Consider the following 22,653-nt stretch of genomic DNA (forward strand, 5'->3'; position numbering starts at 1 on the left):
CCAGAAATATCGGATCGATGCAAACCCCAATATTTCATCACTGAGTATTGGCTCCAAAGTGTCTCAGACAAGACCTTTGAACAGAGGAAGCTCTTGCCTTGAAAGTATACTTCTCCACCTCTGAGTAAACGAATCCTTGGCTTAGTGTCTGGTTCTCAGAGCAGTTCTTTTGTTGTAATTACCTGGTCACTGAAGGATGTCTTTACTTCAATTGAGGTTAAAGTGTCAGCTATCTCTTACTTCCCCAATTATAATTAGTTCCTCACTTTCCCAGTTATAATTAATCTCATACCTTCAAATGTGAGGGTGATATGTCCTCTCTCTGGAAATGTCTTTATGGATTTTTTTATTTTTCTCTATGACATGGGGTGTTCCCGGTATACGGCAGGTCTTGTGGGGTGTTCCTGGTATACGGTAGGTCTTATGCGGTGTTCCCGGAATACAGCAGGTCTTGTGGGGTTTTCCTGATATACGGCGGGTCTTGTGGGGTGTTCCTGATATACGACGGGTCTTGTGGGAGGTTCCTGATATACGGCGGGTCTTGTGGGGTGTTCCCGGTATATGGCAGGTCCAGTTTTTGGCGGGTCTTGGGGCGTGTTTCTGGTATACGGTGGGTCTTGTGGGGTGTTCTTGGTATTCGGCGAGTCTTGTGGGGTATTCTTGGTATACTGCAGGCCTAGTGGGGTATTCTTGGTATACGGTGGGTCTTCTGGGGTATTATTGGTATATGGTGGGTCTTGTGGGGTATTCGGCGGATCTTGTGGTATATTCTTGGTATACGGCAGGCCTAGTGGGGTACTCTTGATATATGATGGGTCTTGTGGGGTATTCTTGGTATACGGTGGGTCTTGTTGGGTATTCTTGGTATACGGCAGGCCTAGTGGGATACTCTTGATATATGATGGGTCTTGTGGGGTATTCTTGGTATACGTTTGGTTTTGTGGGGTATTCTTGCTATACAGTGGGTCTTGTGGGGTATTCTTGGTATACGGTGGGTCTTGTGGGGTAATCTTGGTATACGGTGGGTCTTGTGGGGTAATCTTGGTATACGGTGGGTCTTGTGGGGTATTCTTGGTATACGGTGGGTCTTCTTGGTATACGGCGGGTCTTGTCGGGTATTCTTAGTATACGGCGGTTCTTGTGGGGTATTCTTGGTATACGGCGGGTCTTGTCGGGTATTCTTAGTATACGGCGGGTCTTGTCGGGTATTCTTGGTATACGGCGGGTCTTGTCGGGTATTCTTGGTATACGGCGGGTCTTGTGGGGTGTTCCCAGTATATGGGAGGGGTGTTTCTGGTATACAGCAGGTTTTATGAGGTGTTCTTGGTATACAGTAGTTAGTATCTACCAAAAATGGTCCAAGGAGGACTCATTAACGTGTTTGGGGAGAGGAGGCGCCATCTTTTCTGATCCTCAAAAAGATTGTAGCCAAAAATTAGTGACGAATGTGCCGCTGGCTGTGATAGGACGGTGTGAGACCGTGCGGAGCGTCACATACACATTTCCAAATCTCGATCTGATCGATTTCGGGATCAGCTGGAAAACCCAGTCTGGAGGCCGCAGCGGGCAGTGCACAGGACTCGGAGGGTCTGCTGTGACGACTTGGCGTCGGACCCCGCAGCAGCGGGATTACGGCCGGGCTGGACACATCCAGAAGTTGTGACGACATTGATTCGATTTTACACCATTTGCAGATCAGTGACATCACCGTCCGGTGATTTCCATCTTTCCGCAGCGTCTCCTGCTTGGTGTAATGTCAGTGCTGAGGAGAATATACTGTACTGTATATAGACACACCTATAGATATACATATACCACATGACTGCTCCGCACTCGCCTCTGGTTACCCGGTGTGGAACCGTTGTGACCTGTACAGTCCGAACTGCTGTCTGTCAGGCAGCTCCTGTACACAGTGTTATATAGTTAGAGCCCTGTGACGCCTTGCACATATGAGCCAATCACATCACTCCTTTCATATTATAACCCACTAGCAGCAAATAAAGCTGGATTCTGATTGGCTGATAGGAGTACATGTGATACTCTTATCACCATGGTAGCGGCTGAGGGCGGTCCCCTGTACCCGGCCGTCGGCTCCTCCCTGCGCTCCGCCCTCCGCTCCCCTCCTCCACTGTCGCCGGTGACTCCCAGGCTGTGGCGGAGAGAAGCCGCCGGACACCGCCGCTCACAGGCCGGAGCCTGCCACCGAGAGCGGCTGAGGAGGAGCCACGCAGCCGGCCGGACGGAAGAGCCGCTCCGGAAACGGTGAGTGACTGCGGCCGAGGACCCGGCCTGTACCCGGCTCGTCTGCTCCATTGTCTGTGCACATCCGGAAGAGAAGAGTGTGGCCGACAGGGAGAGAGCGAGGCCGGCCGGTAATGCTCCGTGGACCGAGGGCACACTGCGCATGTGTGAGATATACTGTGTGTGTACAATGTATATTGTGTGTGTACAATGTATATAGTGTGTGTACAATGTATATAGTGTGTGTGTGTACAATGTATATAGTGTGTGTGTGTACAATGTATATAGTGTGTGTGTGTGTACAATGTATATAGTGTGTGTGTGTACAATGTATATAGTGTGTGTGTGTGTACAATGTATATAGTGTGTGTGTGTACAATGTATATAGTGTGTGTGTGTACAATGTATATAGTGTGTGTGTGTACAATGTATATAGTGTGTGTGTGTGTACAATGTATATAGTGTGTGTGTGTACAATGTATATAGTGTGTGTGTGTACAATGTATATAGTGTGTGTGTGTACAATGTATATAGTGTGTGTGTGTGTACAATGTATATAGTGTGTGTGTGTACAATGTATATAGTGTGTGTGTGTGTGTACAATGTATATAGTGTGTGTGTGTGTGTACAATGTATATAGTGTGTGTGTGTGTGTACAATGTATATAGTGTGTGTGTACAATGTATATAGTGTGTGTGTACAATGTATATAGTGTGTGTGTGTGTACAATGTATATAGTGTGTGTGTGTGTACAATGTATATAGTGTGTGTGTGTGTACAATGTATATAGTGTGTGTGTACAATGTATATAGTGTGTGTGTACAATGTATATAGTGTGTGTGTACAATGTATATAGTGTGTGTGTACAATGTATATAGTGTGTGTGTGTACAATGTATATAGTGTGTGTGTGTGTACAATGTATATAGTGTGTGTGTGTACAATGTATATAGTGTGTGTGTGTGCGCGTACAATGTATATAGTGTGTGTGTGTGCGCGTACAATGTATATAGTGTGTGTGCGCGTACAATGTATATAGTGTGTGTGCGCGTACAATGTATATAGTGTGTGTGCGCGTACAATGTATATAGTGTGTGTGCGCGTACAATGTATATAGTGTGTGTGCGCGTACAATGTATATAGTGTGTGTGTGTGTGCGCGTACAATGTATATAGTGTGTGTGTGTGTGCGCGTACAATGTATATAGTGTGTGTGTGCGCGTACAATGTATATAGTGTGTGTGTGCGCGTACAATGTATATAGTGTGTGTGTGCGCGTACAATGTATATAGTGTGTGTGTGTGTGTGTGTGTGCGCGTACAATGTATATAGTGTGTGTGTGTGCGCGCGTACAATGTATATAGTGTGTGTGTGTGTGTGTGTACAATGTATATAGTGTGTGTGTGTGCGCGCGTACAATGTATATAGTGTGTGTGTGTGTGTGTGCGCGCGTACAATGTATATAGTGTGTGTGTGTGTGTGTGTACAATGTATATAGTGTGTGTGTGCGTGTGCAATGTATATAGTGTGTGTGTGTGTGTGCGTACAATGTATATAGTGTGTGTGTGCGCGTACAATGTATATAGTGTGTGTGCGCGTACAATGTATATAGTGTGTGTGTGTGCGCGCGTACAATGTATATAGTGTGTGTGTGTGTGTGCGCGTACAATGTATATAGTGTGTGTGTGCGCGTACAATGTATATAGTGTGTGTGTGTGCGCGCGTACAATGTATATAGTGTGTGTGTGTGCGCGCGTACAATGTATATAGTGTGTGTGTGTGCGCGCGTACAATGTATATAGTGTGTGTGTGTGTGCGCGCGTACAATGTATATAGTGTGTGTGTGCGCGCGTACAATGTATATAGTGTGTGTGTGCGCGCGTACAATGTATATAGTGTGTGTGTGCGCGCGTACAATGTATATAGTGTGTGTGTGTGTGTGTGCGCGTACAATGTATATAGTGTGTGTGTGTGTGCGCGTACAATGTATATAGTGTGTGTGTGTGCTCGCGTACAATGTATATAGAGTGTGTGTGTGTGTACAATGTATATAGTGTGTGTGTGTGTACAATGTATATAGTGTGTGTGTGTGTACAATGTATATAGTGTGTGTGTGTGTACAATGTATATAGTGTGTGTGTACAATGTATATAGTGTGTGTGTGTACAATGTATATAGTGTGTGTGTGTACAATGTATATAGTGTGTGTGTGTGCGCAATGTATATAGTGTGTGTGTGTGCGTACAATGCATGTATAGTGTGCTTGTCGTGACCAGTGGGTACCGTATATTACATGTATTGTCCAGCGTACATATATGTAATGCTCTTATCCGCACAGCTCACTGATGTATGAATGTATCATCCAGTGTACATGTGTGTACATATCTGTGATTATATGTGACAAATGTTTCCAAATATGTTGGACTTTCTGTTGCAGCTTATCTGCACCTTGGCTGTTGTTTTTTTTACTTTTCATTAAAATCAGAGCTCTACGTTCAATATTCTACAATGTTCGGACCACAGCAAGTTGCACAAATGTTTTTGTCGTAGAGAATTGCTGTTGCGCGATATGTAGCCCCGGCCTTAGAGACACGGGCCCCGGTGTCTGAAGATGATCTTTGAGATTAGGCCAGGTCTGCAGGCCAAGAATCGCAGTATTGAGATACATCACAACGTAGTGGCACGTGCAGGTTCCCACGGCTGGGCCGTGTCACCAGGGATCCCGCAGGTTTGGTTTACTGCTTCTCTGTGTTTTTCAAAGTAACCAAACGTTCTTTCACTATGTTGCAATGCTGCAGTCTTTGGCTGGGCGGCTTATTTTGAAATATACACAAATGCCTGTCTGTATTTTGGCTGCATTTTGGACTTCGAACACCATAAACCCCTATAATGATCCAAGTCCGACACAGGAGATCCGTCCGGGGGCTGCAGTCGTCTGAAAGTGGCAATACTAAGGAATCCCTGGAAACATGATCTGCTGGGGAACACTGCTCTAGAGGCAAAGGGGCATTATAAAACTGGAGAGCTGGCAGTTTTTTGCACTTTTGTTTTTTTCCTCAACTTCTTCCAAAGGATTTAACATCATATTTTCCCGTCCCCGTTTGATGACTTTTTTTTGCAGGACAAGCTGCCGTTTTGATTGACACAACTCATTTTAACATGCACCTTACTTTTAAATTTTCTTTCCCATTTTCAAGTAAGGTGAAATTGAAGATTAAAAAAAAAACAACAAAAAAAACTGGAAATTCCCTTTTTTTAATATATAGATAGATATAGCATGCAAAAATGGAACAGCACCAACCATATGTTCAAAATTTTGGGTGCAAGGCCACCAAACAAATATCGATTTGTACAAGTATATGTTCCGAAAAAGGTAGGCTGCGCTCCAGAGTTTTTCAGTTGAAACAATGGACTTTATTAGCTCGGGTCGGCCTAATAAAGTCCATTTTTTTTTCAACTGAAAAACTCTGGAGCGCAGCCTACCTTTTTCGGAACATGTAGATAGATATATTATAATATAAATATAATGTATAGCTTGTTTTGCCTTATTCCGAGACCTGTAACATTTTTATTTTTTCGTCGATGGATAGGTGTGAGTTACCAGTTTTATAGATACCATTTTGGGGCTCATACAATATGTTTTTATTGCTTCTTTTAGCACTTCTTGGTTGCCATGATAAAAAAAATTCAGTTTTTTTTTTTTTTTTTCTCCTGTTGGAGTGATATTAATTTCATATAGATCATAATTTTATGGATGCAATGACTTTTATTGTTTTAAATTTATTTTTGTGCAAAAGGAAGAGGATTCATTTTTTTTTTTTTTTTTTAGTCCTTACAGGGACATGAACCTGTGATTGTCTGATCGCTTCTTCCTATATACTGCAGTATCCTAGTATAACTGTATATGGAGAAAATCACTGTCTCCTATGAAGTCTAGCTTCAGGAGCACCTTCATGGCAGGTGGACGCCTTCAGTAGACCCTCAGCTACTATGGAGCTGCCCACTGGACCATGCTCCTTAAATGCCGCTGTCAGATATTGCAGCATTTAAGGGGTTAATAATACTCGTCAGCGCTCCGCTCTGCTCACTGCTGATAGAAGCAGATGCCAACTTTATAATACAGCCCGCAACTGTTGGTTATGATGCACGCTCAGCTCCTGAGCATGCGTCATACATGGAGACCATCCAATGTCAAGACAGGGTTAACGAGCGTGATGACGCTTCTGCACACACCTGTCGATTGTGTACGCGCCCTATCAGCCTAGGACTTATGCACGATGCGACGTGTTCTGACAGGTATGCACCGTCATCCACACCGCTCGCCTCCCCATGTGGAAGTGACTGCACCAAACGCACATTTGATTGTGTTCTACATTTTTCATAAGTAAAAAAATTTAGGACACGCTGGCCACTTTTAGCAGCGCCCTTCATTTCGCCAGTATTCACACAGCCCATCTGATGGCACCCTGCACTGTGAATGCCACCTAATGTATCAGTGCCCACATCAGGTAGGACAATCATTGGCACCGGCCAGTGTTTTACCAACAGCAGAAGTAGTTGGGTATTAGAGCTGCTGGCGCTGAGCGAGGGTCTCCGGGTGCACGGGACATTATAATCGTTCTCTTCCCGCACAGTCCTGAGGTGCGGAGCCGCTCCCCTTGGCGTGCGCTCCCCCTGGCAGCAGACTGGCACACTGTCATCAGCACCGTCACTGTCGTACAGACAGCTGTAAGACGCCTTTCACCAGGGCGGAGGATACAGCTCCGCAGCTGCCTGTAACATGAGGTTGGAGGTCTTCATTTCCAGTAGGAAGCGATGGGTCGCTTACATCTAGAGAATGGGCTCAGTTAGTGATGCTCCTCGCGGCCACTTGCCCTGCGACATGAGCGACGTGCCTCTCTAGGGATCTTCCCATTAGGCCCAGCTAATGCCCGGGCAGCAGTGCCAGGCCATGTGTTGTGCCCATGAACTTGTAGACTATTCTAGGGCCTTCAGGCTCGTCTATTGTGTAATAGTTCATACTTATTATCATAATTGGACCTTGTCTTTTATTGCTCGGCGTCCTGCTGCGCAATTATTTTCTGGCAAAGAGGATTAAGTGTTTCCAGCACAGGTGTGAACACGGCCTCGGGCTTTGTTCTAGTCATGATGTCGTATGTGACTCAACTGGTGACAGCAGTGTGAACAGAGCCTCAGCGTGATGTAGGAAGCGTAGGGGCTCTTCCTATTTATGTCGACAGGCCCATCTTTGCGTTATTACTTGGGCCTCCATAGTTTTCCAAAGCTAAGCATCATGGCAGACGATGGCTGACACACCCCCCCCCCCCCTGCTCTGTCACCAAGTGAATGCAACTTAAAGGAGTAGTTCTTAAATGGATAAAATTTGGCAAGAGATTGGAAAAACAAGCAACTTTCGTATTTTACCTCTTATTAAAATTTTTCTGTTATCAATAACAGAGGGATATTTAATTTGCTAGTGTACAGCTGATTAGTGGCCACCTCTGCAGTCTGAGTGCCGGAGCATGAGCTGAGTCTGCTTTACAGCCTGCCGTGAAGCTCACCGGACCCAGCCATCTTCAGTCCCCTTGTTCTTCTGCTAGCAGCACAGGAAAGCAATTGGGACAGATCAGCGCTGCAACTGCTCCGAAGTGTCAATCTTCAGGAGCGCACTGGCAACCAGGAAGCCGAGAGGGAAGGTAGCGGTGCGCTCCTGAAGGCAAGTGCACCACTTTTTAAGGGTCCCCAATACACATTAATATTGGCCAAAACCAATGCAATTGGCCAGCTATCTACTGTGTATGAGGGTCCTCATGACTCTCCCCCCAGCAGATGATCGTGATGATGAGAGATAGAAACTGCACTGACTATTGTAGGGACTTTGTAATGTCTTTATTGTCAGTATATGTCCCCGCTTAATTGTAACGTGCTATAGAAATGACATTTATTACAATATTTGTACATTTATAATAGGATGTGTGTCTGGTGCGGTCGTGCAAGCCAAGATTCGTATGAATAACCTTTCATCGCTCCATCGTCATCTCCTCTGTATGGCGTCAGCTTAAACAATGAAGGGTCCTATTCAATGACTGCACGCAGAGAAATGGAAACCTTAGGACTGGACTCTTTTGCTGACACATTAATTCTCCTTTAATACACTCCTCTTAATGACGCGACCTGGTGAATGTGATCTGCGGCCGGAGGATTCTTAGTGATGGCTGCCGGACAGCTGCTATCAGAACTGTAATCCAAGAAGCCATATGAGAAATGTGACCATAAGAGCTGAATGTATGGACGTCTCCAGTCTGGGGGACCTCCTTCCCCAGCAGTAACCTCGTGTGTGAAGGTCGTTGGTTTTGTGCCGCCATATAACATTAGGGGATCGCCCCCCGCTCCACTGCTGCCGATATCTGCCTGTCCTATATGTGACACAGTGCTGCATATACCGTTTAACCCTCGCTGGAAATTGCATTTTTTGCCTTGTATGTTATGGCGATTTTGCTCCTTCTATGGGTAGTACTAATGTCTCTGGGGGAAAATTGAGGATTTTAATCCTGTGGTTTGCTAAAATGTTTTATTTTTTTGCAGGGTCCCCTCCATACCATCCTACTGGCTGCACCTAGAAGACCCTTCAGGAAAGAGGTATGTCTGCACGATTACACCGGAGCTCATAGGTACACTAAAGGGAACCTGTAACCTCTAAAAAATGCTATTTACCTGCAGATATAGGGTTAATCCGCAGGTAAATTGTGTTACACTAACACCCGGCCACCATGCTGAAAATGCGGCTACTGGGAGAAAATAATCTTCCATCCTCTTGGGAGCTGCCGGCCGGGTCACAGAGGCGAGGCCGGAGGGGCGACAGTCACCGCTCGCTATACTGAGAGCAACGGCATTCTGCATAAGGCCACGTTCCCATGATGAGCTTTTTGGGGAGTTTTTAATGTTGCAGATTTTTTTTCTGCACCCATCATGTAGGATTGTTTTTTTGCATTTTTTTTTAAAAAACACGCAGCGTGAAAAACTCATCGTGAGAACGTAGCCTAAATCTGATATTTTTGTAATCGCACTGATCTCAATCAGGTTATCCGGGTCATTTTTACTACAAAGTGAATCCCGTAAACACAAAACTAAAAAGAAGAAAAGCATTGTTCTGGTTTATTTAAAAAAAATAAAACAAGTTATGTCTCTTGGAAGAAATGGGGGAAAAAAAAACAAAAGCACAAAAAAGAAGTGTCTGCACCCATGGAGGTGGGGGGAATAAGGACGAACCTGCAGACCAGACAGCGGCGCTGTAGGGCGTCCGGCTGCTCCCTCTGGGTTTGCGGTCAGCGGCCTTTGCTGCATATTAGTATTACACATGAGAGCACTGCCATCTTGTGGTGATAAGTGGCAGTGCGGCTGTGTCTGACTACAGTCGCTCTGTCCCACCATAATTACGTGTACAAGTATTATCATTTTCGTGATGTCTTCCTTCTTCTTACAGGGAGCAGGGCAGGGGGTATGAACCGTGAGGGGGCCCCCGGGAAGAGTCCGGATGAGATGTATGTTCAGCAGAAGGTGCGGGTCTTACTCATGCTGCGGAAGATGGGCTCCAACGTGAGTATTTGTTTTGTGCAGTTGGAGTACCTCTGTTGGCTGTAGGTGCTGCTGTATAAGGTTACTCAGATATCTGGATTCAATATTATATATTTGATTTATTTCTCGCACGTAGTTGACGCCCAGTGAAGAGGCGTTCCTGCGGACGTACGCCGGGGTGGTCAATAGCCAGCTCAGCCAGCTGCCTCAGCACTCCATCGATCAAGGTACGTGCGACACCACGCCAGTGATGGGATGATAGGAGTGCAGCGCCTGCCCCCACACCATCATGGCCCTGGCGATGTCCTCACACATTTTTTTTCTTTATTTCGTTTCTATTAATCATATCCTATGGTAATTACGTTCTATGCATTTTTTTTTTTTTTTTTTTTTTTTTTTCAATCGGATAATTTTTCTTTCTTTTTTTTTTTTTTAAACTGATAGATAAAAATAAAACAAAATTAACACCTCCCCCATAACCCTGCCCCCATCTGGTTATTCTATGCGATTATTAGATTAAAGGGGTTTCTCCACCTTGCACATTGTGTGAATCTGTTATTGAAGCATCTAATGTGCAAATGTCATGAACTGGACGAGGAGGAGGTGAGCTGTGACATCACCTATTGTGAGTGGTGGATCCTGTGTTATCTGCTGTATATAGAGGTGTTATCAGTCATTGTACAGGAGGAGGTGAGCTGTGACATCACCTATGGTGGATCCTGTGTTATCTGCTGTATACAGAATACAGAGGTGTTCAGTCATTGTACAGGGGGAGGTGAGCTGTGACATCATCTACTGTGAGTGGTGGATCTTGTGTTATCTACTGTATATAGAGGTGATATCCTGTCTGTGATGGTAATAAGCCCGCTGTTTAATATAAAAAAACAAAGTATGAGTTTAAACATGTGAAACTGCATTTTCTGTGGGGGGTTTTTTCATACAGATAATGATATGGAAAAAAAATTGACCAAAAATTAAAAAAAAAATAAATACATTTAACTTTTAAATAAGGTTTTTAACAATAGGTCATGTCCTGATGACACTTTCCCTTTTCATCTGTAATGTCACCTGTCATTGTTGACTGCCAGGGCTGTGGGGTCAGTAAGCCAAACCTCCGACTCCTCAATTTCCACGACTCCGACTCTACAGCCCCGGTGACCTCGGCATTTAAGCAGATAGAAACGGAAGGAGGGAGTCTCTTTTGTTATTTATTGCGCCTCCTCTTTCACCATGGGCCCTCAGTATCGTGGCAGCGGATGCAGGCCCCCCATCTCTCCCATGTGTGTACACTGATGAAGCCCCCTGCACCTTTGCTTCATTAGAAAGCAAAACCGCATTATCGGTGATATAGGCGATCGAGCGATCACAGGTTCAAATCCCCTAAAGGTACTAATAAAAAGTGTGAGACGTGTGTATAATATGGTTATCGATCACCTTCCTTTTCCCAAAGGGTAAATAGTAAAATATAATTAAAAAAAAATAAAGCTCTTACTATAAAAAAACAAAAACCCAAGCCTTCATACAGCGATATCAACCAAAAAATAAATATGGCAGCTGAAGCAAAACATGTTTTTTTTTTTACTGTTTTAAGTAATAAAAAAACAAACATTTAAATAAATGTTCACTTTACTGGGAATTTATTTCTCATTTTTTTCAGTACAAAATATGATAAATTGAATGGAGTCATTAAAAATAAGAATACGTTCCGAGCCATCTTGTGACGCGGATGTTTTTAAAGTTCATGTTGCAATGCCTTAGATGTAATCTTATTGTGCTGCCACAGTCACCGTTTAGCCGAGGCTCAGGGCGCACCATTAGGCAAACGCATTTCTCATTAATCGTGCAGTATAAACAGGCTGCCGATCACCCGACAAACAAGCTAAACACTTGCTCGTCCGGTGTGTATAATAATGCATCGTTCTGGGCAGCACTTTTGTGTGAATGGCTTGTGCTGCCGACCTGTTACTGATACTTCTGTGTGCAGTGTAAACAGGCGCCGGCGGTTGTATTTTGGGCAGTGTACCCCCAGCTTTCATCCGCAGACTGTTCTCATCCAGTGATGTATTCAGCTTGTCCCCAGGTATAAGAATTGCAATATGTCACCCAGTGATGGAGGTGATGAGCGGCTGTAGTGGAGTCGGGGACCTCCAGCAGTTACCCTGTGATATTGCAGCAGTTCTTTCTTTTTGTACTTACCTGTACTGACCACCAGGTGTCGCCGCAGCACCCTGCATCGATCAGGCGATCACTCATCGAGTTGCTGTCCTCCCTCGCTCTGGGCGCGCTTCTTGGATTTTCCGCTGATGCACAATTATACAAGTTCCTGCGACTGAAGGAATCTGCTCGTGCCTGAATGTAAATGTCTTCTAGCGTGAGACTATATTCCCCCAGCGGATGCGAATGTTGGATCTCCTCACTGCTCCGCAGATCGTATACAATAAAACCGTGCAATTAGTGATGACTGTCTGTCCCGGGGGAGCAGATTGTGCTATTTATTTAATATTCTCATAGCTTAAAGTGTAGTACGAGACCTGACGGAGGACAGCCTGGAAGCCGATGTCTGGGATTCACATCTCTGCGCTTGTGAAACCTGCTTGTCGGAGTATAATTGAGAAAAGTGCAATTAACCGGCCCGGGCCGATCCCTCTCCACGCGTTCTAATTACCTGCAGTGTCCTGACGTGTGACGGCGGCAGTCACCTGGCATGTATGATACCACGTGAGCCGGGCAACCGTGCCAGGTCTGCAGAGTAGCGTGAATAGGAAGATTAGATGTCTGCATATAGACCTATACCTTATATCAAAAATCTGATCGTTTTGTGTTCACAGCTCCTACGCAATGCTCTTAAAACGATCTTCCTGCACCAGCGTTGACTCTTCTCCGCTGTCCCTTTCCCCAGTCTTTGACAGGCTATATTGGTGACATCACAACTGCTGCGAATGACCGCTGCAACCAATCACTAGGCTCAGAGTTGTCGTTCTGACCACATCAGTATCACTGTTGAGCCCAGTGATTGTCTGCAGCGGTCATACGTTGCAATGTTACCATTGCAGCCAGTGAACAAATCTTAGAGCCACTCTGGTCCTGAGGTGGATGAGTAAAGCTCATTTACACTAAGGAAAAAACAGAGGTGTGTGTATATGTATACAGTGCTGCTCCCCATTATTGGCAATCCTTCATTTTTTTTTCATAGATTGTACAATATCTTCTGAAATAAATGGAAATGTACCAAAGTTATATCCTCAGGATTTTTTAATTAGTGATCCAAAGTAATACAACAATGAAACATTGTTCTTCAACTTCAATGTTGCAATTTCAAAGAACAAACCTCAATAAAGGCCCCCCTAATTAATACTTGGTTGTTCTCCTAATTAATACTTGGTTGCCCCCCCTTTGGCATTGATGACAGCCTCCACATGTTTCTTGTAGCCATCTATAAGCTACTTCTCAGCTGGAGTTTTCTCCCACTTTTCCTTTGCAGTTTGTTCGAGCTCTTGAATGTTTGCAGGGGTCTTTTTCCCAATGTCAGATTTCAGTTCTCCCCAAAGATTTTCAATGGGATTGAGGTCAGGACTCATCGCTGGCCATTTTAAAGCAGTCCGTTTTTTCTTTTTCAACCATTCACGTGTACTTTTGGATGTGTGCTATGGGTTATTGTCTTGCTGGAACACCCATGATCTTCGACTCAAACCAAGTTTTCTTACATTGGATAGGACATTTCGCTCTAAAAATCTCTTGATAATTCTCTAATTTCATGATTCCTGTGATACAGTCAAGGCCTCCAGTACCGGATGCAGCAAAGCCACAGCATTATGGATCCTTCACCATGCTTAACTGTTGGTAAGGTGTTCTTTTTCTTATAAGCTTCATTGTGCCGTCTGTAAACTTTTGCTTTGCATTGCCAAAAAGCTATTTTTGTTTCATCTGTCCCCAGAACATTTTCCCAGAAGAATTGTGGTTTGTCAAGGTGCTCTTTGGCTAAGATCAGTCGCTCCTTTTTATGTCGTTTCTTCCTTGGCCTTCGTCCATAAAGCTCTGCTTGATTTAGTGTGCGGCATATGGTACTTGTTGAAACCATGACCCCAGACTGTTTGTTCCAGGTTGGCCTTCAGGTCTTTGGATGTTTGACGTGGTGTTTTTTTCCACCATTCGCACCAACCTTCGAATCCATCTCTTGTTAGTTTTGCTCTTTCCCCCACATCCAGGGAGGTTCCTGATGGTTCCATGCTTGGTAAACGTCTTAATTTTGTATATTTTTGGGGTAACGGAATAGATTCTGCATTTATTATTATTGAATTTTGACTGTAAGATGAAGTGATCAACGTCTCCCCCCCCCCCCCCCCCTAGAGGGCAGGATGCGTCATCACACTCCGGTCTTATTCGCTGGGGTGAGATTACGTAGATTCGCTTCCCCCTCCCTGAGATGTTCTGCTGCTTTGTACAAAGCGAAATGAAAACTGCGATCTGCAGACACGAAACTCAATGCCAGGGTCAAGGGCGGCGATGAGGAGGCAGCGCTGTGCTGTCAGGCGGCGCCTCCGCACAGAACACAACGACTGGGACTTTTAAAGGAACCCTGCTCCCTAGATAATGAAGTAAGCCCTCCAGCTGCTGCAGAACCCCTTGTCCCAGCATGCTCTTGCCAGCCAGAAGATGAGACTTCCCATTCGTCAGCGGATGTCCAAGGATGACCTATAAGTATTTAATAGGATTAAATAGCTCTAAGGGATTTTCATGTCAAGCTTTACCCCTTATTAATAATCCTCCTTGATCTGTCCAAAGCTTCACTATTTATGTGCAGGACTTGGCCTGTTGTACCACCTGCAACCACAAGGTGGCAGAATCCATACCCCCCCATATCTTGTCATTACCCCAATCTGATATTCGCAGGGCACTTTTCTGTCCTGCGCCCCACACTTAATGCAAAGATGGACTTTTCTAAAAACTTATTCCAGCCCGGAGCATTTATTGCCTGTCGGCTAGATAGGTAGGAAATGCTAAGCGAGTTGGTTCCAACCAAGGGATCCCTACCAAACAGTAAAACGTGGTACTGCGGACCCTTATTCCAGCTGCAGGACTGCTGCTCCATTCAGACCCCTCCTAATCCTGGCCATCTGGGATAAAAGACCCTTTATTCTGGCAGTCAGAAGAGGATCAGTGGTGGTCCAACAACAGGACTAGTATTTATCATCCATTCGGTCAAATGTTATAAAGGTTTATTCCAAATGTACCACTGTATGTCGTGTTTCGTCCAAAATTGTACAAAAAAAAAATAAAATAAAAAATGCAAAAAAAAAAAAAATAAAATTCGGCAAAAAATGTAATGAGAATGGAAAAAAAAACAATTCTGCAAAAAAAAAGAAAAAAATTTACCCTTCCAGCGTGTGATAAGCTCCGATGTTATAAATAGTCTCGTTGGACGAAAGTTTGTTAAAAAAAAAAAAAAAAAATACTGTAGCAGATGCCGTGGCGGGTGTGTGGGAGGACCTGTCACTCGCCTCTCCACGTTCTGCACCTTCACAGCTCTGTGCGCTACCAGTGATGTACCGCACGTACGTCGTATCCCGGTTTATTGCTGATACGGCGGGTCTGTCACATAGGAGATTGTACGGGTCGGGCTTCATTCACACGGACAGAAGTGGATCTGACAGGAAGGACTGCCGGATTTTTTTTTTTATCTTCTATGTTAGAGTTTCCCCCAAATCTGCGTTAAGCAGATACTGCCTGACGCAAAGGGTAAAATCCACGCGATTTACGCACCAGAATAAGCGCCCTCAGATTTCTGCTGCATGTGGACGGGGCTTTGAAAACCTGTCAAGTACGTTACTGTAAATTTCTGCAAATTTGCATTTTTTTTTTTTTTTTTTCTCAAATTTGCCAAGTCTGACGTTTGCATCTAATGGAGATGGGTTACAATATCCTTGTCCAAACGTTTCCCTGTAGCGGGATGGGCCGCATCTCCAGCCGTATAGAAGCCACGTGTTGGAAGCAGAGGAGCTTGCACTCTAATCTGCTTCTACAGGCTGCGGTTAGGTGCAGGATCTAGCATTGTAGCTGATCTAATGATTGGATACACCCCGGATTATTGCATCTTTGGGATAGAAGCGGGGCCCAGTATGAAGAGTTTGCAGATGCTGGGAGTTGTGGTGACTACAGGAATGCCAGAGGTTGTACTAAGGGGGATATTGGATTTTTTTGGTGAGAGCAGGTTTTATATATCATGAACCAGGAGGCTCTGGATGAGCAGAGGTCACCCTGTGCATAAATGCAAAAATGGGGCCATAAAGGCAACTTTTTTTATATTAAAATGTGACCCAGTGGCGTTAATGTTCCCAGAGATGTACCCGCTTCCCTGCCTGGCGCACGGGTCATTGTGGCGCATTAATCAGGCCGTCTGCTGAATCCTCTGTAATTCTCCGTCCTCATTAGGTATCCAAACGCCAACCTGCAGCTTTCCGTGCCCTCACAGCTTATCCGTCCGTCGCCATGGTAACTGGAGAGAGCGGCCTCCTCGCTCTGCTGGTAGGGAGGCCGCTCCCTGTAGGATTGTGATGGGGGGATTATTAAAGCGCTGGTTCTTGGCACATCCCCTCCACTGTCGGCGCGCGCACTGCTCGTAATACAAAGCCACAGAGAAGCTGCGCGGCTCTTTGATACGACGCGAATTGTGTTTCTCCGGCGCTGAAGGTGGTTGCAGTCGGGCATCTTAATCGGCAAAAAAAGAAACCCGCGCTGTGATGCCGCTCAGATATGGCACCTGTCATTACTAGGTAGTGCGGGCATCCTGTGCACAGAATATACCATAAATGCCGATGTAGCAGAGCTCAACGTGTCCCCGACTCAAGAAGGAGGCGACACCGACATGAGGATCTCAGCCCCCTTACAACAGCGCATGTAACGATTGTCAATGGCGTCGCGTTACGATCCACAACCGTAATTCCTATTGGAATTTTTGCAAATCGCAAAACTTTTATCCCCAATGTAAGTCGCGTGTTACAGCGACTCCGATGGAATTTGGTTTTTTGGGTTCTTTTCTTTTTTTTGTTTTGTTTTGGGTTTTTTGCATCTCTAAAGTATTGATCCTTGTTTTTAGTAGCATGAGGCACGTCGCTGTGTAGCCTAAGGGAACTGGCATCGGGCAACATGGCGGCAAATGCGGCAAACGTCACAGCACAAGGCGCATGAATGTGGGCCAAGTTACTACAACCATGGGCGCACGTCAGAAAAGTAAAAATCCATCGCGTTTCGGTTATTTTGCAACTGATCAATCACAATGTGACCACCAGGATGCTCGGCATATTGCAATTTTAGTCCAACACATTATTTGTCGCTGTGTAAAACCAGCCTGATCCTGGACATCCACAATGGCGAACAACACACCTCTACGTCTTAGACGGCAGGAAGAAGTCACGTGCCCAGCAGAAGCGAAGCAACGCTGATGCGTTTCAGTCCCGTCTCCCTGTCGGGACCTTGCTGTTAGATACCGTCCGTCAGATGTCACACAATGCTGCAGGTTTACTTGCAGTCCTATGGAAACCAGCGGTCATGGCTGACATCTCTTAGACTAATCATTAAGAGCGTAGTTCTCTCCTTCTCCAGTTTTTACCTTCCATCTTTCTCTTACAGGTGCCGAGGACGTGGTGATGGCGTTCTCCAGGTCAGAGGCAGAAGATCGAAGGCAGTAACAGCGCAGCCGCCATTGCCAAATCGCAGAGCACAGATGGGCGAGGCGGAGGTGCCCCGTGCGGCCCCTGGAGTCCTCCTCCTCCTCCTCCTCTCGACAACTCTACAGTCTCTCCCAAGTTTCTAATATGATTTTAATTTCATCCTTCTACTTTTAAGACTCTCCCCACTGGCTGACAACTTCCAGAAACCGACTAAGGCACCATGGCGGCTTGCCACACGGAGAGCGGACTTTCTTCGCCAGCAGAAGCATTTTTCTTCCTCCGTTTGATGTTTTTAAGGTTTTTTTTTTTTTGTTTTTTTTGCCATCACTCCTGTTTCTGAGATGAGACGTGGGTCCACACTCCCGACTGATATCCGTGGTGGGGACGGTGACGGCTGCTGCTGAGGTCTGTGCTCTGCAGCGGATTCGCTTGTACAGACTTTTAGGTTCATATTGTAACTTCTTTTTTTTTTTTTTTAATTATTGATGTCAGCGCTTTGGCTGTTACACTGTGTTTTTTGACTTGAAAGAAGTAAGCTTTTGCAGTATTTATTACCAGTGTGGGGGAGGGCGATGTCGGTGCTTCTGTCCTGATTTATTTTACCTTAGAAGCACAAACAATTTAAGAGAATGAATTCATAGAATTTTTTTTTTTGTTGTTTTCTTTGGCCGGAGGGTTGGGGATGCACAGTCTGAAAAGAGGGATGGGTGGGGCTGCTTCACTTTATTTTTTTTGTATGTCATGCTTTTTATGTTACTCCATCTTGTGCCATATGTGTAGCGGTGCTGCCGGTCAGACCAGACAGTGGGAGACAGCCGCTAGCTCAGCTAGACTGACATTCAGTTCTTTCTTGGTGGTCTCACTGAGGCAGGAGGTGCGGTGTGCCTCCTACTCCATTAACATGATTGGGTCCAATGAATGGTTAGACTGCACACTGTCCGACCATGAGAATGGTCCTAGGAATGGTTAGACTGCATGGATTCTGCCCATGGGAATGGTCCTGGTCCAAGGAGTGGTTAGACTGCGTGGATTCTGCCCATGGGAATGGTCCTGGTCCAAGGAGTGGTTAGACTGCGTGGATTCTGCCCATGGGAATGGTCCTGGTCCAAGGAGTGGTTAGACTGCGTGGATTCTGCCCATGGGAATGGTCCTGGTCCAAGGAGTGGTTAGACTGCGTGGATTCTGCCCATGGGAATGGTCCTGGTCCAAGGAGTGGTTAGACTGCGTGGAATCTGCCCATGGGAATGGTCCTGGTCCAAGGAGTGGTTAGACTGCGTGGATTCTGCCCATGGGAATGGTCCTGGTCCAAGGAGTGGTTAGACTGCATGGATTCTGCCCATGGGAATGGTCCTGGTCCAAGGAGTGGTTAGACTGCATGGATTGATGTCTTTACAAGGTGTCCTGGCCAGTAAGGGGTATGTGCACATGAGGCGCATATGGAGAGCAATTAAACAACTTTATCCACATGATGCATAATAAATCTGCAGAATAAATTTACATCCTGTGGATTTGAAGAAATTTGCAGAACAATTACTGCTGTGGATTTCAAATGCAAAATCTGCAGCATTTCTACCATAAAGTCCTTGTTCTGTGAACATAGCCTTGCAAAAGGGTTCTCCATCCCCACTCACTTCCACAGCCAGAGGTAAGAGATGTCACATCAAAGACAGGTCGTAGTCCAAGGAATACGGTGGCAGCACGGTCCTGGACGGTATGTTCGTCCCTGATCCAAACATGAGACCCCCCTTCTATGCTGCAGGATTGGCCCTAAATTCATTTCTAACGGTATAGGAGCCGTTGGCTGATGGACCCCACACTTAGGATGTTTGCCGAGTGTTTATTTCTGCCCTCCTGCAGGTATCTGGGCTGTATCCCCTGCGACCTTTATTACTTTCTCCTCTGACAGTCCTGTATTTGTATCAGTTACGGGAGCCCCTTATTTTATATAATGGCCATGAAGAAGAAATCCTGCGTACAAATGTCTGACTGTGCAGGCTTGCCGGACCATGATGGCGCTACTGTTCACAATGGGATCAGATGATGATGATTTCCATTCTGAAGCTTTTTCTTATAACTGGATTTTTGTTTACAGGGTCCCTGATGCCAAGATGTGCTGTGCAAACTGCTGGGTGAGGGGGTCACCTCTGCTGGGTGAGGGGGTCACCAGTGAGCTACACCCCCCAGTTATTTCTAACTGTAAGGGACCATGATGCTTTATAAAACATGGAAACACCCAATTGGGGTCCCAATCAAGTAGAATGGCAGGTATTGCAGCCATAATACTGACCCTACAGGTATACTGCCATATAGCATCGGCCTCTGCTGGAGCCCTATGGGACTGTGCTGCACATTCAGTAGAGCCACCCTCTATATAATGTGGGGGTCTCTGCTCACAGACCCTTTCTTACATGTGTGATCTGCACATATGTGACCTATCCATAAATATGAGAAACTACTACTACTGTTGTGTTTACAGCAATATCTTTTTCTCTTTCTGTTAAGAACTTTTTTTTGCCTCCTAAAGACAATGCATATGACGGCAGCTGGATCCGTGTGCGTCAGAAACTAGAGCCGCTCCTCGAAACCTGGGGCACACTATGTCAGCAGTGCAGGGTCCACACATTTGTAAGCTGTTAAAGAAGCAAAACGTGGGATCGTCCATTACTACCATGCAGAACGGAGCAGAAAGAGCTGCAGGACCCTGGTACAGTGGCCATTGTTGGTAATCCATAGCCAGAGGACCAAAGGCCTGTGAACCTCCGTCCACCTTCCAGCATCCTCATGCCTGTTCTGATGAGTAGGGCCGGTGTGACGTCAAGCGTGCGTTGAGGCCGTCCTCATCAGTAGAGGTGTAGGTAGGAGGAGGGGTGCAGAATTGGCCTCTGGATAAGGATCCTGCACCCCTTTTTTTGCTCAATTCTACTTCCAGGCAATCATTGGGCTACTAGGTGAGCTCCTCCCCCTGGACTCCTTGTTTCTTGGCTCCACCCCCCTGACTACAGTAAAATTGAAAATTCTCATTCCAAGAAGTGGGGGGGAATGAGCTCACAAAGAGGATTCAATACAAAGAGGATTCAAGCTCTTTGACTGGTTTTTGCTTGGCTGCGAAGGCTTGCTGTTTCTCCTTACAGGCTAGGCTTAGATGTAGGCTCACAGAGAGACAGGGTTCCCTTAAGAATGGCGGCGGCGCCTAGATGTGCAATCTGCAGCATTTGACAGCACAAAATGTGCATTTAATTTTTAAAACCCCATCTGCATGATGAAAGAAATCAGTGCAGAAAAGTGAATGTGGCGCAGATTTTCGGTTTTCAGGCCGCAGACTCTTTATTCTGTTGTCTTTTGGACCCAGCCTCATTTTAGAATAAAATGCATGTAACATCCTAATCTGAAGACGTCCCCTTAAAGCGCCTCGTACCTCAGTGATGTCACAAGCCCTAAATGAATCGTCTTCACAGCTAGTGCTTCTGTCGGATCATCTCCTTTGTGGTCCGGCCGGTCATTGATCCCCCGCTCTGATGGAGAGTTCACGTCTCCTCTCTGCTCTGATGTCTCTTATTATTAGCGCTGATCCTCCGTCTCTTCTCCAACCTGATGTTTGCACATTAAGAAACAGCACGTACTGTCTACCGATCAATGTAAATCTCAACAAGACAACATGAATCTTGCTTTTAATCTTCCCGTGTGCACTGGTCTTATTTACTGCAAGTGATCCTGTATGCGGAGTACTATGGGTGTGAATACAGAGAAAACCAGGTGTTACATGGTAAATCAGTAAATCACAAGAGCTTACACTCTACAAGGAAAACCAAATGGGTGTGCATCTACATCATACACTGCTCAAAAAAATAAAGGGAACACTTAAACAACATAATGTAACTCCAAGTCAATAACACTTCTGTGAAATCTACCTGTCCAGTTAGGAAGCAACACTGATTGACAATCAATTTCTCTGGCTGTTGTGCAAATGGAACAGACAACTGTTAGAAATGAGGGCAATTAGGAAGACACCCCCTATAAAGGAGGCGGCGTCTACAGTACAACCCACAGAAGTTGCTCAGGTAGTGCAGCTCATCCAGGACGGCACATCAATGTGAGCAGTGGCAAGAAGGTTTGCTGTGTCTGTCAGCGTAGTGTTCAGAGGCTGGATGCGCTACCAGGAGACAGGCCAGTATACCAAGAGACGTGGAGGGGGCCGTAGGAGGGCAACAACCCAGCACCAGAACCGCTACCTCCGCCTTTGTGCAAGGAGGAGCACTGCCAGAGCCCTGCAAAATGACCTCCAGCAGGCCACAAATGTGCATTTATCGGCACAAACCGTTAAAAACCGACTTCATGAGGGTGGTATGAGGGCTCGACGTCCACAGATGGGGGTTGTGCTCACAGCCCAACACCGTGCAGGATGCTTGGCATTTGCCACAGAACAGGATTGGCAAAGTCGCCACTGGCTCTTCACAGATGAAAGCAGGTTCACACTGAGCACATGTGACAGACGTGACAGAGTCTGGAGACGCAGTGGAGAGCGATCTGCTGCCTGCAACATCCTTCAGCATGACCGGTTTGGCAGTGGGTCAGTAATGGTGTGGGGAGGCATTTCTTTGGAGGGCCGCACAGCCCTCCATGTGCTTGCCAGAGGTAGCCTGACTGCCATTAGGTACCGAGATGAGATCCTCAGACCCCTTGTGAGACCATATGCTGGTGCGGTTGGCCCTGGGTTCCTCCTAATGCAGGACAATGCCAGACCTCATGTGGCTGGAGTGTGTCAGCAGTTCCTGCAGGATGAAGGCATTGAAGCTATGGACTGGCCGCCCGTTCCCCAGACCTGAATCCGATTGAGCACATCTGGGACATCATGTCTCGCTCCATCCACCAACGTCACGTTGCACCACAGACTGTCCAGGAGTTGGCAGATGCTTTAGTCCAGGTCTGGGCGGAGATCCCACAGGAGACCATCCGCAACCTCAGCAGGAGCATGCCCAGGTGTTGTAGGGAGGTCATACAGGCACGTGGAGGCCACACACAATACTCAGCCTCATCAGGAGCATGCCCAGGCGTTGTAGGGAGGTCATACAGGCACGTGGAGGCCACACACAATACTCAGCCTCATCAGGAGCATGCCCAGGCGTTGTAGGGAGGTCATACAGGCACGTGGAGGCCACACACAATACTCAGCCT

At 46.0% G+C, this 22,653-nt stretch overlaps 1 protein-coding gene across 1 annotated transcript; it reads left to right on the forward strand.

The window, feature by feature from the left end:
• The first annotated feature begins 2,063 nt into the window (after positions 1 to 2,063).
• On the forward strand, positions 2,064 to 21,153 carry CTNNBIP1 (catenin beta interacting protein 1). Its single transcript, XM_073657286.1, has 5 exons — positions 2,064 to 2,262; positions 8,825 to 8,878; positions 9,723 to 9,835; positions 9,951 to 10,041; positions 17,441 to 21,153. Exons 3-5 carry the CDS (start codon positions 9,740 to 9,742, stop codon positions 17,497 to 17,499), a joined length of 246 nt encoding a protein of 81 aa, XP_073513387.1. The 5' UTR covers positions 2,064 to 2,262; positions 8,825 to 8,878; positions 9,723 to 9,739; the 3' UTR covers positions 17,500 to 21,153.
• Positions 21,154 to 22,653: the final 1,500 nt, after the last annotated feature.

The sequence above is a fragment of the Phyllobates terribilis genome, unplaced genomic scaffold (assembly GCF_046119375.1).
Source record: "Phyllobates terribilis strain yellow unplaced genomic scaffold, ASM4611937v1 Scaffold_12__6_contigs__length_324123572, whole genome shotgun sequence".
In the NCBI taxonomy this organism is placed as follows: Eukaryota; Metazoa; Chordata; class Amphibia; order Anura; family Dendrobatidae; genus Phyllobates; species Phyllobates terribilis.